Source organism: Nanorana parkeri, unplaced genomic scaffold (assembly GCF_000935625.1).
Source record: "Nanorana parkeri isolate BGI_ZX_2015 unplaced genomic scaffold, ASM93562v1 scaffold100, whole genome shotgun sequence".
NCBI lineage: Eukaryota > Metazoa > Chordata > Amphibia > Anura > Dicroglossidae > Nanorana > Nanorana parkeri.
The window spans coordinates 1,387,932-1,405,006 of record NW_017306368.1 but is presented as its reverse complement, the minus strand read 5'-3'; the positions used below and the strand labels follow the sequence as shown (position 1 = coordinate 1,405,006).

The 17,075-nt window shown below is 39.3% G+C and overlaps 1 protein-coding gene across 1 annotated transcript in view; it reads right to left on the bottom strand.

Moving 5' to 3' along the window:
* Positions 1-17,075, bottom strand: part of RASGRP3 (RAS guanyl releasing protein 3) — an 84,451-nt gene that overhangs the window by 16,972 nt on the left and 50,404 nt on the right. The window contains exons 8-12 of the mRNA XM_018552895.1: positions 16,047-16,163; positions 9,538-9,813; positions 5,611-5,688; positions 3,594-3,596; positions 2,073-2,186 (exon numbers count right to left, since the gene is read on the bottom strand). Of these exons, the coding sequence (XP_018408397.1) occupies positions 2,073-2,186; positions 3,594-3,596; positions 5,611-5,688; positions 9,538-9,813; positions 16,047-16,163 (588 nt within the window). The remainder of the gene's footprint in view (positions 1-2,072; positions 2,187-3,593; positions 3,597-5,610; positions 5,689-9,537; positions 9,814-16,046; positions 16,164-17,075) is intronic.

Genomic DNA, 17,075 nt, shown 5'->3' with positions numbered 1-17,075 from the left:
TGTCAACTGGATGATTAATAAGGTGAATTACTTGTCCTATGCTTTGCTCCTCTGACAGCCAGCACTCTGCTCCATTGTCCACCACCCCTGGGATGTGGCCCAGCCCTCAATATCCCCACATAAAATGCAGGCTCACTGGCTCTGTATTGTACATGATGATGTTGGATTGCTGCAACGGTCAGGCTTTGGGGGACCAGTCATGCAGCATGGAGGAAACCTTTGGGAGTTGTTATTTTCTCACAAATGCAGAAAAGTACAAAACAAGAATTGAAAAAGATGGACTGCGATTCATCAAAACGTTGACAATAAAATGCTGATGCTTTGACTTATCTCCGCTGCAAGACCCGCACGTGTCTTTATGTCTACTTTGGATTTGTATGGATATTCATGTGGATGTGCTTCTTACCTGGCATTCTGTCCTCTAAAAAACTATATATAATATGTGTGGGTACATTTAGTAAGAAAGTATATTACTGCTGTGGAAGAATCACACAGCAAAAATGTAAAAAGTGTGTCAGTTATTTATAAACAGAAAACTAGCTCAGTCATGAAGGGGTTAAAATAGAAAAAGGGATTGAGGACACAAAGTCCTCAATCTCTTTTTCTGTATCCCCTGTTATCAATGAACAGGGTTCCTCTATGAGTATTCCTGTTCATTGATAATTTGAGAATATAGTATGCTTACTATAACTACAACTACGAATGGACAGGAGGTGATGTAGATCACTCCCCTTTCATTTATAATTGAGGATATAGTCAACATACCATATCCTTAATTATCTACAAACACTCAGCGATCACTGATCACTGAGTGTTTGCTCTCCTCTCTGACACACACTGTCACAGGAGGCTGAGTGAGCGGTGCAGGAGGAGAGCTCAGCCTCCTGTGACAGCGCTGTCTCCGCCCCCACACCGCTCTGCCGCACTGTGATAGGTGGCCGAGCGGTGTGGGAGGAGATACACCGGCCGGCTGTCACTTTCTTTCCTCCCCGCTGGGACACAGAGCAGCGCCCAGCGGGGAGGAAAGAAACCTGGGATGCGCTGACGTATCAGCAGGAAGATGGCACTTGCGGCATTTAGCCAAAAGTGCCATTTTCGGACGATATATATTAGGGAGGCTGGTGCATCCCTTATATAAATATATATATCTATCTAGATATATCTAGATAGATTTATATAGATATATCAATATAGATATAGAGATATATCTATATAGATATATCTATATATATCTATATATATACTGTATATATTTACAAGAAAATGTTCATCTATATGTGTTTACCTTTCATTTAGTAAACTAGTTATTCTTTTAACATTATCATCATTATACTTTTGAACTCTACATTTGTATTGCATTACTTTCCAACTAAGAAACTAGTAACAATAGAAGAGAGAAAAAATAACAGAACAACATAGGTGCCATATATATTTTCCACCACTCTCCAATGCAGAATAATAAATTAGAAATTCTTTACAATGTTGAAATTGTAAGTTTATCATATGCTATTGGTGTATCTCAGGAGTAATGTATACCATTATTGTTTCCCTTTGACAGAATTCATTTTTGAGCTTAGAACAACAGTATTCAAATTATTATTTGAAAAACTAAACAAAAGCAAGCATTTACCTTTTGAACATTGTTTGCAACCTTTCCAAACAGTAGAAGAAAAAGCAAAGATGTCCTTTTTCAATAAAAGAAGTGATTGGATGTGTATCCAAGAACTACTGTGCTACCGGTGGCAGGGCTGACCTATAGGCTAATTACTCCTATTGTAACCACCCTGCAAGTTTTGGACACATCAAAAGTGTTTGTAATTTTACTGCCTCTGCCACAACAATGCAATAGATGGATGAACTGTTCTATCTGACATGAGAAAAGGTTGTCTCTGTGATGGTAAAATTCATTACACAATTCTTATTTATTATCAGAGACCAGTTGGAATTGCAGTTCCATCTAGTAATCAAGCTGGTGTAACTAAATTTCCCAGCTAAGATTCTGTAGAATTACAGGTTAGTAAACATCGTCAGATGATTAGCAACAATATGAAAAAAGAGAATTGCCACCTTACCTCAACTAATTTCCGTATGTGCTTACTAATAACTGTAGGGTCAGGCTTTGTGGTCACTCCAGAAGCCCAGTCAAGGGGTACATCCGGTTTATTGGGAGTCATAGGGGAAGTTGGCTGTGAGTAAACACAATTATTAAAGCCATGTTAATTATCTTTGAACAAGAGACAGATATCAAACTGTTTTAGAATTAGTTTTATTTCTCATAGACATTTTATCACAGCTTTTTCAACAATGATTTCCTGCTGAATTCCTTTTAAAATACCACCAACTTTCTTCTCCTTTATTCAGCGAGTTCATTGGATATTTTTGGCACATAGATAATATTGGTTATAGGTTTGTGGCTATTGTGCAGGTAGATGTGAAGTCTGAAGGGTAGGGCTAAATTGTAAAGCTAAAATGAGAATTAAGATTAGGGGTTATCCTGTATTGGAAACGGAAGTATACTTATACAGTTTACTACTGATTAAACCTAATGTCCTTAATGTTTGCATAACAATTCTGAAAAGCTGCAAATGTGTACACCATATTTATAGTTCAATTCAATTGCATGTCCTAAAGCATATTTAATACAGATAGAGTTGCGTGTTTTGTAGTGAGGGTGCTTTCACACTAAGGATTCATAGATACAGATATTTGACCTTGAGGCAGCCTCTTGCTTTAAATGAATTACAATAATGGAATTTTACTCTTTTTGTCACCATGAAAGACAACTAATCACATACTGTACATGCCAACCTGTAAGGAACACAGTACCTTGCATAGTGGTTGCTCAAGTATAAAAGAGGGGTTGTAAAATCCTAGAACACCTATATAAATGTGGCCAATGAGTGAGAATTAATCACATGCTGGCTATGGAGTACTGGAATGAAATAATTTTACAGCTTTCTTTGTGGCCTAAAAAGAGTTTATTTGACAGTCTGATTAAATTAGGTCTTCCTTAGGTCTATATTACAAGACAGAAGAGTGGTGTACAGGCAGCTGCACACAATTACACACAACACCTGTCCCTACCGGGAGCAGCTACTGCATGGGCACACTCACCGTACAGATGTGTACTCCCGTGTGAATGAGCCCTTAAACTTACCTAAGAGCAAATAAGTAAATATTTACATATACCTTAAAGTGTATGTTGTATGCCTGGGCAAAATTACACACACATTTATATATATCTAGATATATGTATAGATATATATGGATATATATATATATATATCTATATATAGATATATATATATATACACACACACTTCTTTAACAGCAAAATAGTGCTGCTGCCTTGACTCCCAAGAGCTTGCACACATACTATCACTCTGTGAAAACGCTCCGGAAAGATGTACTTCTGGGGAGCATGCCTGTCAATAGGAACTGAGCTCCTAGCATTTAGATTTTTACAAGTCTGGTGATTATGCCACAGGGACTAACAAAAGGAACAAATTAATAGAAATAAATAATGCTTGGACATGCTACTTTTTCTTTACTTTACTCAAGGGAACTTTATACAAGGGAAGCCATTAGTTCACCTGCTATAGAAAATATATTTTGTTTCAGAGAATTTTAACACAATTTCACCAATGTGCTTCTGAAGCTGAGCATAATGTGATTAAGCATTTAGGTCCAACGCAAAAATTATCCTATCGAAGATCATTCCAAGATCCAGAAAACCTCAGTTTTCTTTTTAGTGATGAATTACCAAAAGTTCATAATTCATGTAATAGGTTGGTTAGGTATACTGTATATGGTCACCAAGATACATTCAGTGTTGATTCTAAATGGGAGACTTTTTACATTGAAGAGCTTAACCAATTAAATACCGCTGTATAGTAAAAATGGCACTACAGAAAATAGGCCCGGAATGCCAGGGTGCCTGTTGAATGCCTGTGATCAAGCTGTCTGACCACAGTCAAAGGCCCAGAGCCAGTCAGATCAGCTAATTCTCTGCTGATCTTCTGCCTTCCTCTTCTGCTGGCAATTCAAATGCAATACCCCTTCCATTGACCAGCAATGAAAGGGTGCACATTTAGCGGGGGGGTGGATGGGGTAGAAAAAGGGCATTTTACCATAAAGGGGGTACACTGACCACCAATATCATGGGGGAAAAACACCACTGACCACCAACAGTAATGGGGCACTTACTACAGATCCCCAAAATTTAAGAGAGCACACACCTTTAACCACCAACATTTAAAGGGACACTTACCACCAACCAACACCATAAGTGGGCACTAATTCCTAACCACTGAAATCTGTTAACTGTTCTGTGCATTATGTAGTCCTGACACCTGCACCCTGACTGCTGCACTGTATAAGCTATGTCCTAAACGTAACAATTTTGGGAGCATTTTAGTGTCTTAAGAAATATAATAGATGGTCAGAATGTATTTTTTTAAATGGTTGATCTTTTTCCTTAATATAGTAAAAAAATTTTTAATCTAAAGGTGTTTTAAATACCACCAAACAACTTTATCTGTCTAAAAAAAGATATAACATTAATTTGGGTACAATGTTGCATCGCTGAGTACTTGTCAATCAAACTGTGACAGCACTGAAAACTAAAAAATGGCCTGGTAATAAAGAGGCTAGTACTCATGTAGTTAAAACAAAACAATACAATACAATACAATAAAGCAGATGCATTTAGGGAGTAAAGATACTGCACCTTCTTCTATGGGGCCATCTCCTGAGATTGGAGACGTTCAGGAGAAAACCCAAGTCTAAGCGAACTTACTATGGAGGCATTGCCAACCCTAAAGAAGATTTTGGTCCATAAAAAGTAAACAGCTTACCAAAACAAGTTGTAGCTCTGTCCCTGAAGGAAGTAAGTAGCCAAGTTTTGGGTTTCTACTAAGGTTTAGGTGAGGATGGCTAAAAAGGTATGTTAGTGCACTTTTGTTGCAAACACACTTTCACTTTGAAGTGATCCTGTGGCCAGACAATAGGCATTCAAGTATTTACATATTCATAACATTCAGTTTATTGGCTGTAAAAACAAAACCTCATTGACCTCTGTAGCTAAAGTAATCGAGGAGTAATTCAACCTCAAATTTTACATCTAAAGCATTGAGGTTGTCTTATCTCAACAACTCAGCTTATCCTGCTGTGGTTTTTTAACCAGGTAAAAGCCTGGCATGAAGTAGTAGCCAGAGAAACAATCCTCTTTTCATGACTAAACTTCAGAGCCCCAGCTAGACATAAATTCAATTGTCTGTCCAAAATTCTCTCTCTGAAACCTATTTATCTTTCGAAGTACAAGGAATACCCCTACCCAGCATAGGGTGCTCATATGATTTACAAAGGCAATATTTTTAGACCTACAGTATTTCAGCCAACCATATTTTTATATTGGTTACTTAGCTTTGCACCTTTTAATTCATTATTGTTTCAGAAATTGTAATTATGAATTCAATAAAAGAAATTATCCAGAATACTATTTAAATATAACAGAAATCATGTATGTAAATACTACCAAAAACATATACAGTAACTGATTCAATAAATAAAACATAAAATGCTTAAAATCAATGACATACCATTACCTACCGATTTCGGATTCCTAGGCTCAAGCACTAGTGAAAGTTTATAAATATCATCTTCAGTATGGTACAAATCAAGTGATAACTGAAAAGACAGTTCAAAAATATGTTAAATTTAGATTTAAATTAGTTGTCTGGCTGTCCCACGGATCTTTAGGAATCAATGCTTTCTAAGTCACTGAACTGATAAAAGTATGCAAAAAAGTAGTTATGGTTTCACACAGTTTTTTTCAGTCAGTAGAGACTCATAAAGTATTATATTCAAAGGATCACCTTGACTGCCAGGCAAATAGAATTGTTAGGAAAGTCATTAATGGCAGTCGTCTTAATTTCTCTCAGTTCAAGTTTCCTTTAAAGCAGAAGGTATTTACATTTTATCATGAATTATCATTTGACAATAATGGTCAAGGTCATTACAATTACTAGTTTAGCCCCAGTGGCCAAAAGGTTTTCCATCTTTGAGAAAGTTTTTTTAATTTAAAGATCTCAAGAAATATAAGTCAGTCATGTACTTTAATCTGCTATTTGTTTAATGTAGGAATCATCATATACCACATAAATCGTTGTTTTGCATAAGAAGGGCAAAGATTTTTTCTTTATGGACAAAGATTTTTTCTTTATATTTTTTCTTATAGACCTATTTGTCTGGTGGACACAAATGTTAAAATCCTTGTAAAGGTGTTGGCTTGCAGACTGTCAAAGATTATTCATACTATAGTCCATTCTGATCAAATAGGCTTTATGCCTATTTAAATCAACTGTAGATAATGTACGTAGAGTCTTTATATATGCAAATTCCTGTTGAGCAGACAGGTAATAGGGCATTACTGTCTCTTGATATAGCTAAGGCTTTTGACAGTGTGGAATGGGGCTACCTATGGGGGGTCCTTGGAGCATTTGGGTTTGGACCTCAATTTATTTCCTATGTTCATCTTTTATATGTTAGATCAATAGCGAAAATTCACATGAATAATTCCCTCTTCCCATCCTTTTAACTATTCAGGGGAACAAGACAGGGATGTCCCTTGTCTCCTCTCTTTTTTGCTATAGCCATAGAACCACTAGCCATCAATGCCTGGGTTCCGCTCCGGTCAGAAAAAATAGTGCTTGAGTTCAATGCACCGCCACGCCCCCTCCCGCCCCAACACAAAGTGAGTGGGCGCAATACAATCCAGTGCGTTCCAGTGCACTGCAGCTGGTGTCAACTAGCCCTTAGACCCCTTAGTGAACCCACTGCCCACACAGTGCACACCTTCAAGTTGTGGAATGTTTCACATATTTAGAAATCAAGATTAAGGCAAATATTTCTGATTATATAGAATATAATTTACTCCCACTGCTTCATAAATTTTGAAATCAATGTAACATATGGTGTAGACTTCCAGTATTAGTGACAGGTAGAGTTAACCTGGTTAAGATGATATGGATGTCTCAGCTTTCATATATTCTTTACAATTCTCCTTGCTGGATTCCTCAACATCTATTTAGCAGGGTGAATACAATCTTTCAGGAACTTACTTGGAAAAAAATAAGCCTGTTTCAATTGGAAATCATACAATATCCCAAGGGGAAACGGGGATAATCTGCCCCAATCCATGGGTATATTTTTTGGCAATGCAAATACAACATCTAGCAGAATGGGGGAATAAATACCACTGTTCTAGTTCTTACAGTATTATTACGTTTTTGTTCAAGGACAAGGACCCTATTATGTCTTTAGAAACGACTCTATACTCAAAAGTGTTCTCCTGTCTGCCTACTATATGGCTAATAAGAAAGATGTGGCGTTCAGTTAAATGTTTTCAGGGAATGCATTTATAGATTTTACACCTTTATGGGAAATTGGTTCCCTGTCTGAGGTATTTAAACAAGCAGGGATCTTAACCCTTTCACAGTTGTATAATTGTGGCACATACATTACAATCGTTTCAGTATTTACAATCTACTTATTCATTGGCTAATTCCCAATTTTATAGATATTTACAGCTGAGACATGTCCTAGCTACTCGTCCTGGTGTATGTGAAGTATCTATAGGTTCTAATAAATGTATAGACTCTCGTTTTCATGTGACTGAGACAAGGGGTGTGATTTCTACTTTATACACTCAGTTGTTACCAACCGTTTTACTTAAGACCCCTTTAAAATGCAAGATCAAGTGGGAGTCAGACTTAGGACCATTGGAGGATGACCTCTTGAAAAGGCAATTAAATCAGTTCAATTTGTTTCCATGTCTGCTTCACACAGGCTGACACAACTATTTACTGTATCTTGCATAGAATATATCATACTCTGGACTTTTTGTATAGATTAAGTTTTAGAGAAGATTCTAGATGTCCAAAATGTGGTTTAAAACCAGGTTCATTTATACATTTAGTATGGCGGTGCCCAAAGTTAAGACGATACTGGCAGAAGGTTATAGTACATATTTCTAACAGCCTACTTGCCTGTATTTTTGGTATATATGAGTCTCCTGATAAGGACTCTTATACAGGTATAGCTATATCTAGAGCACTTTTTGTTGCTCGGAGAATACTTGCCTTTAATTGGACCTAAGAGGTAGCACCTACTAGGGGGAAATAGATTAAATATTTAGATAGACTGGTACTCTTTGAGAAGGTGTCATCGCAGCATTAAGGTGTTCTGGACAAATATTTTGTAATATTGTAATTTTGTAATATTTTGTAATCTGGGGAAAATGGCTCAAGTATACATATGCTTCACCCTCATACGTAGAGGCCAACTGCATGAGGATTTTCAGGCTGGGTCTTGGAGGTAAGAAATATTTATGTAAACCTTTGATGCTAGATATTGTCCCAGGCAGTATAATTAATAGTTATAAGATAAGTCTAAACTAGCTATCCTCTGTAGATTATATAACTGTAATGTGGAATTATGTTCCTGTGCTTTTTATTGATATTTTTATGGTAGTTATGTGTTTTTCAGTCTTTTCGTCTCTTTTTTTCTTCTTTTTTTTGGCAGTTTATGTGTTTAATTGTATAAATGCTTTAATAAATAAAATTAAAAAAATTTAGCTAATCAAAGAAGACAGCTCTTAAATAATTATTTTCTATCCCAAACATCTACTATTTATTGAAAGATCCTAAATGTATATTAAGACATTTTCTAGGGACATCAATTGAGTAGAAACATTGCACCATTTTTTGCAGTACAACCTTCTGGTAAAATCACTCAGCATAATAAAGCAACTGCCAGATATGGGATCACTATTTAACAGTATCTCAAATGTCAGAGTGCAGCAAGCAAGAGTAAGAACCACAAAATGAGAACAGTCTATCTCGAAAAGTCTTGGTGGGCACTAACTAAGAGTGGGCCTCAAGAAGAATCAGATTTTATGTGTAGTCTGAGGAACTCTTTTTACCTTTTAACAGGAAATATGCTTGACTCTGCCAGTTCTCTAAACAAATCAAAATGGCAGTCCATTAAATAGAAGAGAAAGATATACTCAACTCCCTGAAGGTCTGTGCCTCTTACCTTTCTTCCATTCCAGAGCTGCAGCCTCCATTATTCTCTTCGGCATTCAACATTTACTCAACTGTTGGGTGACTGTGTCTCCTGCTGAATGCCGTGGTTCCTTCCTCCAACCCCAGGTCACTAAAAGATCCACAACAACTCACCAACTGGTGTAGGAGTTGGAGGAAGTGACCAATGTTAAAGAGATTGACAGACTGTAGTGCTAAAAAAAAGAGGAACGGTAAAAAACGCATGGTTAAGGAGATACTGCATCTTTGATTGCAGGGAAATTGTGTTTAGACTTGTTTAGAAACCTGACAGGGTCTCTTTGAGCCCAACGCTTGTCTAAGAGGAAGAATTGATACATTTAAGGAAAGGTTCTCTTTTGCTGCCTCTTGCTTCTGTTACATAAAGAACAACTAGCCTGTCATTATTTTGGGGTAAAAGAAAATACATACATACCGTTAAGAGATTAATTAAATCCATACTTGTTTCTAAATGATGTGAAGTACTCTGAAGTGAAACCAGTTCATTGAGAGTGACATATAACTGCTGCATTTTAACAGTGTTTACTTTATTGTCATCCACCCAGTCAGGAAAAACAACATGTACAGCTATCAAGTCTTTCAAGTGAACACCTAGAATGGGAATTTTAAACCCTCCACATTCAGCAAATGCTTTGCGATAATTACAGTAGTTTCCATTAGACGAGACCAGCTCGGTCATTTCATTCCACACCTGCAAAGAACATAAGAAAAACATATATCAGAGAAAAGCCCTTATGTATGAATAATCATAGTCACATTCACACACCTTCTTTGCCATCTCATCCATAGTCCTTGCACAGGAAAGCACAAAAGGGAGTGCATGCCTATATTTGATGTGCCCAGTACTTCATGGCACTAAGTACAAAAAAAAGCAGAACTGGCTTAATGTATTAAGATGCAGACTGCACTGGCAGAACAAAATAGCCCTATTTCGGTTAAATTGCTCCCTGATATATGGTGCCTTCCTACCCTCACTTGGCAAAGCATCTAACAGCCACATGTGCAGAAATCACTGCATTGTGAAATTGCAAATAGCACTTGTGAACTTTTAACTTTCAGTCGGTAGTCCAAACAAGTATCAAATCCAGTTAGTTACATAGTATTTGAGGTTGAATAAAGACCCAAGTCCAACCTATTGGTAATGTGTGCGTATGTATAGGTCCATGTATCATCTCATTCTTAAAGGAGAACTATGAGGTGAGTGCTTTTCACTCACCTCATAGTTCTAGCCGACCTGTGACAATGAGACTGTCACAGGTCGGCTCAGTAGATCGGGAGGTGAGCGAACACATACCGGGTTCGCTCGCCTCTCGATCCTGTCACAGCTTTCTGCCGTGACAGGGGGAGGGGCTGGATTCCCCTCTCCTCGCTCCAATCTGCCAGCGCTGACTGGCGGAACGGACGGGGAGGGGGCGGGTACAGCTGGCTCTGCCTCTAGATAGGCAGAGCCAGCTGTCACTCACGCAGCTGGGCGGATCCCGTCATCTAAGTCGGGATCCGCTCCGGCGTCCCAGTATACCGCGAGCTGTAGCTCGCGGTCTACTGAGCTTAGGGTAACGGGAGGACGTTAGTTTGTGTCCTCCCGTTACCCTAAGGAGAACTATGGGGAAAAACACTGACCCCATAGTTCTCCCTTAAGAGTACCTGTATCTATGTATATTACGGTCTCTCAGGAAATCGTCCAAAAGCTTCTTAGCTGAAATCACTGCTTGTGGCAGCGGGTTCCAGACCCTAACTGCTCTAACCGTGAAGAACCCCCTTCGCCCCTAGTGCTGGAATTTTTTCTCCACCAATTTTAGGTGGTGGGCTCTAGTCTTTGTCACGGAGTTAATCGTAAAGAGTTTGTTGCTAATGTTGCTATCACCATTGAACATCTTGTACATGAAAATCATGTCCCCCCCTTAATCTCCTTACTTCCAACTTGAACATGTTTAAATTTAGTAGCCGTGTCTCATAGCTCTGGTCCTCCATTCCCCTAATTAGTTTGTTTGCCCTCCGCTGGACTCTTTCCAGCTCAAGGACATCCTTTCTTTGGACTGGTGACCAAAACTGGACCGTATACTCCAGATGAGGCCGAACCAGTGATCTATAAAGTGGCACAATTATAGACTTGTCTCTGCAATAAATCCCCTTCTTAATACATGACAGGGCTCTACTTGCTTTGATTACTGCAGCCTGGCACTGCAACCTATTCTTCAATCTGTGGTCTTCACTGACCCCAAATCTTTTTCTATTTCTGACTTCCCTAGTGGCATACCCATAATTGTATAGCCCATTTGCTTATTTTTTTATCCAAAAGTGCATTACTTTGCATTTATCGACATTAAACCTCATCTGCCATATATTTGCCTACTCCCCTATTTTATCCAGGTCCTCCTGTAATGTTATACTGTCTAGGTCCGTTTCTATTACCCTCCCAATTTTGGTATCATCAGCAAACACTGAAACATTGCTATTCACACCCTCCCCAATGTCGTTAATAAACAGGGTGAACAGCATGGGTCCCAGCACAGAACCCTGAGGCACACTGCTCATGACACCAGCCCAGTCTGAAAAGGTGCCATTTACCAATACTCTCTGGACACGTTCCTGTAGCCAGTTCTCTATCCATATACACACCATTCCATCTATGCCCATGGATCTCAGCTTGTGTAGTAAGCGTTTATGTGGTACCGTATCAAAAGCCTTTGAGAAATCCAGATATACCACATCCACCGGCCTCCCTCCATCCAGATCTCTACTTACCCCCTTGTAAAAAGTTAGCAAGTTAGTCTGGCAGGAACGATCTTTCCTGAACCCATGCTGATTATCATTTACTATGCCATTATCCTGAACAAATTCTACCAAAGGTTGGCATCTTGCCCCCTTTTTTAATATTGGGACTACCGTAGCTCTCCGCCAGTCACTCAGAACTCTACCAGTCATTAAAGAGTCCTTAAAAATTAGGAAAAATGGTCTTGTTATAACCTGGCTTAGTTCCTTAAGTACTTTGGGGTGCAGGTTATCTGGTCCCACTGCTTTATTTGCATTAAGTAGTTTTAGTCTTTGTTGTATCCCGGTTTCCGTCAACCACTGAGGTATATTTTGTGTTGAACTATGTGTTTTATCATGTACATTAAACCCGTCTTTTTCCTGAGTATATACTGAGGAGAAAAAAGTGTTCAGCACCTCGGCCCTCTCCTTGTAATTTGTGACTATCTTCCCATTTTCGTTCTTTATTGGGCCTATCTGCTCCTTTCTCACCTTTTTACAGTTTATGTATTGGTAGAATTTTGTGGGTTTTTTTTTTGCTAACTGTGGCGATATGTTTTCACACTCTATTTTAGCTGCCCGAATTACTAGTTTGCATCTTTTATTCCATTTTTTGTAGTTATGGAACGCCAATGCTGTCCCCTCCGTCTTATATTTTATAAATGCCACTCTCTTGTCCTTGATGTATTGTATTACAGTTTTATTTAGCCATACAGGCTTAGTTTTTGATCTTTTACTTTTATTACCCAACGGTATACACTTGGAAATAGCAATATATAATGTGTTCTTAAAACAGTCCCACTTTTGGTCCGAGTTCAGGTTGTGAAATAGGTTTTCCCCTTTGATGTCCCCCACTAGGTGGCGCAGCTTATCAAAGTTAGCCCTTCTGAAATTTAGGGTTCTTGTCCACCCAGCCCACTTCCCTTTCCTGTATCCAATATTCAAAGTAATCACATTGTGATCACTATTACCCAGTGTCTCCCCAATTACAATATCCTCAATTAACTCTGCATTATTAGTAATGATTAAATCTAGGATGGAATTTTTCCTAGTTGGAACATCAACCATCTGGTCCATGAAATTGTCTCGCAACATGTTCAGAAATCGGCCCGCCTTTGTCGAACCTGAGGTACCATTAACCCAATTTATGTCTGGATAATTGAAGTCGCCCATTACGACTACATTGCCCCCCCCTCCCAGCTATTTCTATTTGGGACTGTAGATGAGCCTCCCCCTCCTCCCCTATATTTGGAGGCTTATAACAAATACCCACAATTAGTTTACGACTAGTGTCCGTCATATCTAGTTCTAGCCATAAGGATTCCACTTCTTCTCCAGTATTTGATGTGATATCGTCCCTTATATGCATATTTAGATTATTTTTAACATAAATGCATACCCCCCCTTCTCCCACATCTGTCCCTTCTGAACAGGTTGTACCCCTCTATATTAGTAGCCCAATCATGTGCGCTGTCTAGCCAGGTTTCCACTATTCCCACTATATCGAAGGCCTCTTCGAGTAGCATAAGTTCAAGCTCTTCTAATTTATTTGCTAGACTTCTAGCGTTGGTGTATATACATTTAATTCCTGTCTTGTTATGGGACAAAAGTTTACTTCCGTCTTGTTCCCCACTACTTTTATTGTTTGGCCTTGATATTGGTCGTCCATTCATAATTATATTAACTTGGGCCATAGGATTTACTATATTGACTGCTTTGACATTGGAGACATTGATGACTGGAGCAAGCCCACTATTTACCCCTCTATTACTTCCCTCTGTATTATTTGTATCCATGTTTACTTTTTCTCTATTTAATTTATATAATGTTATGCCCTCCCCCCATTATCTAGTTTAAAAGCTCCTCCAGTCTTTCTACCATTTTTCCCCCTAGAAACGCTGCACCTTCCTCATTAAGATGCAGCCCATGTCGGCTGAAGAGCAGAAGTCAGCCCAGTTCTCCAAGGAAACCAAAGCCCTCCTTCCAACACCAGCTCCGGAGCCACTTATTAAGTTCCCTCAACTCGCGCTGTCTGTCCGGAGTGGCTTGTGGCACCGGCAGTATCTCAGAGAATACTACCGTGGAGGTCCTTTCCTTCAGTCTAGCACCTAGGCCTCTGAACTCCTGTTTTAGGACACTCCAATTTCCTCCTATTTTGTCATTGATGCCGATGTGCACCATAACAGCTGGGTCGTGCCCAACCCCATCTAGTAATCTGTCAATTCGTTCCACAATGTGTCGAACACAAGCCCCCGGTAAGCAGCACACTGTTTGACGCTAACGGTACCGATGACAGATTACCCTGTCAGTCCGCCTGATGATGGAATCTCACGGTTCCGATGACAGATTACCCTGTCAGTCAACCTGATGATGGAATCTCCCACCACCAGGATCTGCCTCTACTGACCCTCCATCCTGCTCCCATCCTCGCCGGAGCAGTCACTCCCTCTGAGGATAGAGGAGGCGTCCTGCTGCAGCAGTGTCCCCCCTGAACTAACATCCCCAACATCCTGCAGTTTGGCATATTTATTGTGGTGGATCAGTTCAGGGCTGACCTCTCTCACACTCTTCCCTCTCCCCCGCCTTCTAACGGTAACCCAGCTACCCACCTCGGGATACTGCTCCTCCAAACTTCCCTCCTCATCTAGACCCCCCTCCATCACAGCCTGGTGCGTTAGGTCCAGACTCCTTTCTATGATGGTTATGCTCCTTAGTGTTGCCAGTTTGTTGTTTAGATCCAGAATCTGGGTTTCCAAACAAACAACTCGCTCACATCTAGCGCAGATGTATTCCCCCTCGAACGCTTGTTCAAGGAACGCATACATTGCGCACGACATGCACTTGGTTGCATACCCACTCATGGAAGACATTATTATTATTCCCCCTTTATTTTTTTTTATTTTTATATATTTAAAAAAAAATAAAAAAATAAAAAAAATATATATATATATGAAGACTATTTATTTATTTGTTTATTTATTTATTTTGGGCCAATGATTCTCACGTGGCAGTTTCACTACCCTCAGTAATTTGTTACACTACCGCCCCGGGGTAAATTTACTGAAGCCCTCATCTAGTAATCTGTCAATTCGTTCCACAATGTGTCGAACACAAGCCCCCGGTAAGCAGCACACTGTTTGACGCTAACGGTACCGATGACAGATTACCCTGTCAGTCCGCCTGATGATGGAATCTCACGGTTCCGATGACAGATTACCCTGTCAGTCAACCTGATGATGGAATCTCCCACCACCAGGATCTGCCTCTACTGACCCTCCATCCTGCTCCCATCCTCGCCGGAGCAGTCACTCCCTCTGAGGATAGAGGAGGCGTCCTGCTGCAGCAGTGTCCCCCCTGAACTAACATCCCCAACATCCTGCAGTTTGGCATATTTATTGTGGTGGATCAGTTCAGGGCTGACCTCTCTCACACTCTTCCCTCTCCCCCGCCTTCTAACGGTAACCCAGCTACCCACCTCGGGATACTGCTCCTCCAAACTTCCCTCCTCATCTAGACCCCCCTCCATCACAGCCTGGTGCGTTAGGTCCAGACTCCTTTCTTAGCTCTGGGGTTAAATTACACTACCGCCCTGGGGTTAAATTACACTACCGCCCTGGGGTTAAATTACACTACTTTACTGAAATCTTTGATCATATAAATTTTACTTTAAGAGCTTGTTCACACCAAATCCGGACCATATCTGCTTGAGTTTCTGAATATGCAGCGCGGTGCGTTTTTGATGCGTTCTGGTCCATTTTTTGTGCCTAAAATGGGCTTTCAGGTGTAGTTCAGGGCATTCCATGGTGTTTGCATGCATTTGTGATGTGTTTGCATGCGTTTTGATGCGTTCCAGAGAACAAATATGGCATGCTGCAGTTTTTCCACATGCTCTGGAACTGAATGCTGTGGTGTGAACTAGAGCCCAAAATACCATTGGAATACATTGGATGCATTTTTGATGCATTCTGTAACTACTCTGCTCTGCATCTGCTCTGCACTTGGTGTGAACAAGCCCTGAAAAAGGAATAGGAGGTATAAGTGAACACTCTTCATCAGTTTTCAGTTATAAGTCACATCTATAAACTTCTCGTATTCAAATGGTGTTCTTTGTTTGCTCATACATATAGGAAAATGTCAAACACAAAGCATGCAGTTTCTTAACATTTTACATACCTTTGAAACATCAAAAGACAGATGTGTATGAGTATCTTTAAGACGTGATATGGAGCTATGGCTCAACCCACCAACAACTGCCATCAGAGTGTTAAAGTTTTGTAGATCCAATAATTTCTGTAGTGAAATAATTGTACATAATTAGAAATATGCCATATCTGAAAGAACAGATTTGCAGGCAACATTATAACATTATAATTACATTGGGCCTCACAATCCATATTGGACTTGTGCTGCACAGTAAGACAGTATATACACAGTAAGACTGATTTACTAGTTGAGAATCTTCATTCAAAAAAATGTGCTAATATTCACTTCAATTATTAAATAATGTGAAAAGCAAATTACTGTTTACTTTGATTGCCCAATCGTATACAGATGGTTTTTACATGATTGGAACTATTATGAACTATTCACACAATCGTTGAGTAAAGATTCTTAACTCCTTTAGTAAATCGGCCCAGTCTTTCTTCTCTTTTGAAGGCATCAAACAAATCCACTGAGTCAGTTCTAGTTATTTATGATGTAGTAAATGAGTTTTGTGTATCAAATATTTTAAATGTGTGGATTTTGTATACCTTAGTCTGACACTGCTCATGTTAATGATTACCTACAGTATGTAATACTTTTCTTAAGAGTGTGGTATCTTTAGTGCTACACAAAATATGAATTGAGCAATTTGCTAGGTACTTAGCTTATATGGCTGTCAACAGATTTATGGATTTTACATGACAGATAGCAATTTGTAGCCCAGAAAGCACTAAAGCTACATACACACACACACACACACACACACACACACACAATCTGTGAGTACTATACAGTATGTAACACATAATCGGTAACATGAATATCATTTCATTTTCAATTAACAGTTTGCAGCCATCTGGGCGATTTAAGGATATTCTGCAAGGATACTTTAGGCCACTCTGATTATCAGCATATAATATTTTCTCTCAAGTTCCAATTCTCTGTGTGTGTGTGTATATATAGTGTATTTCAACAAAATACATTCACACATTAGTGTTT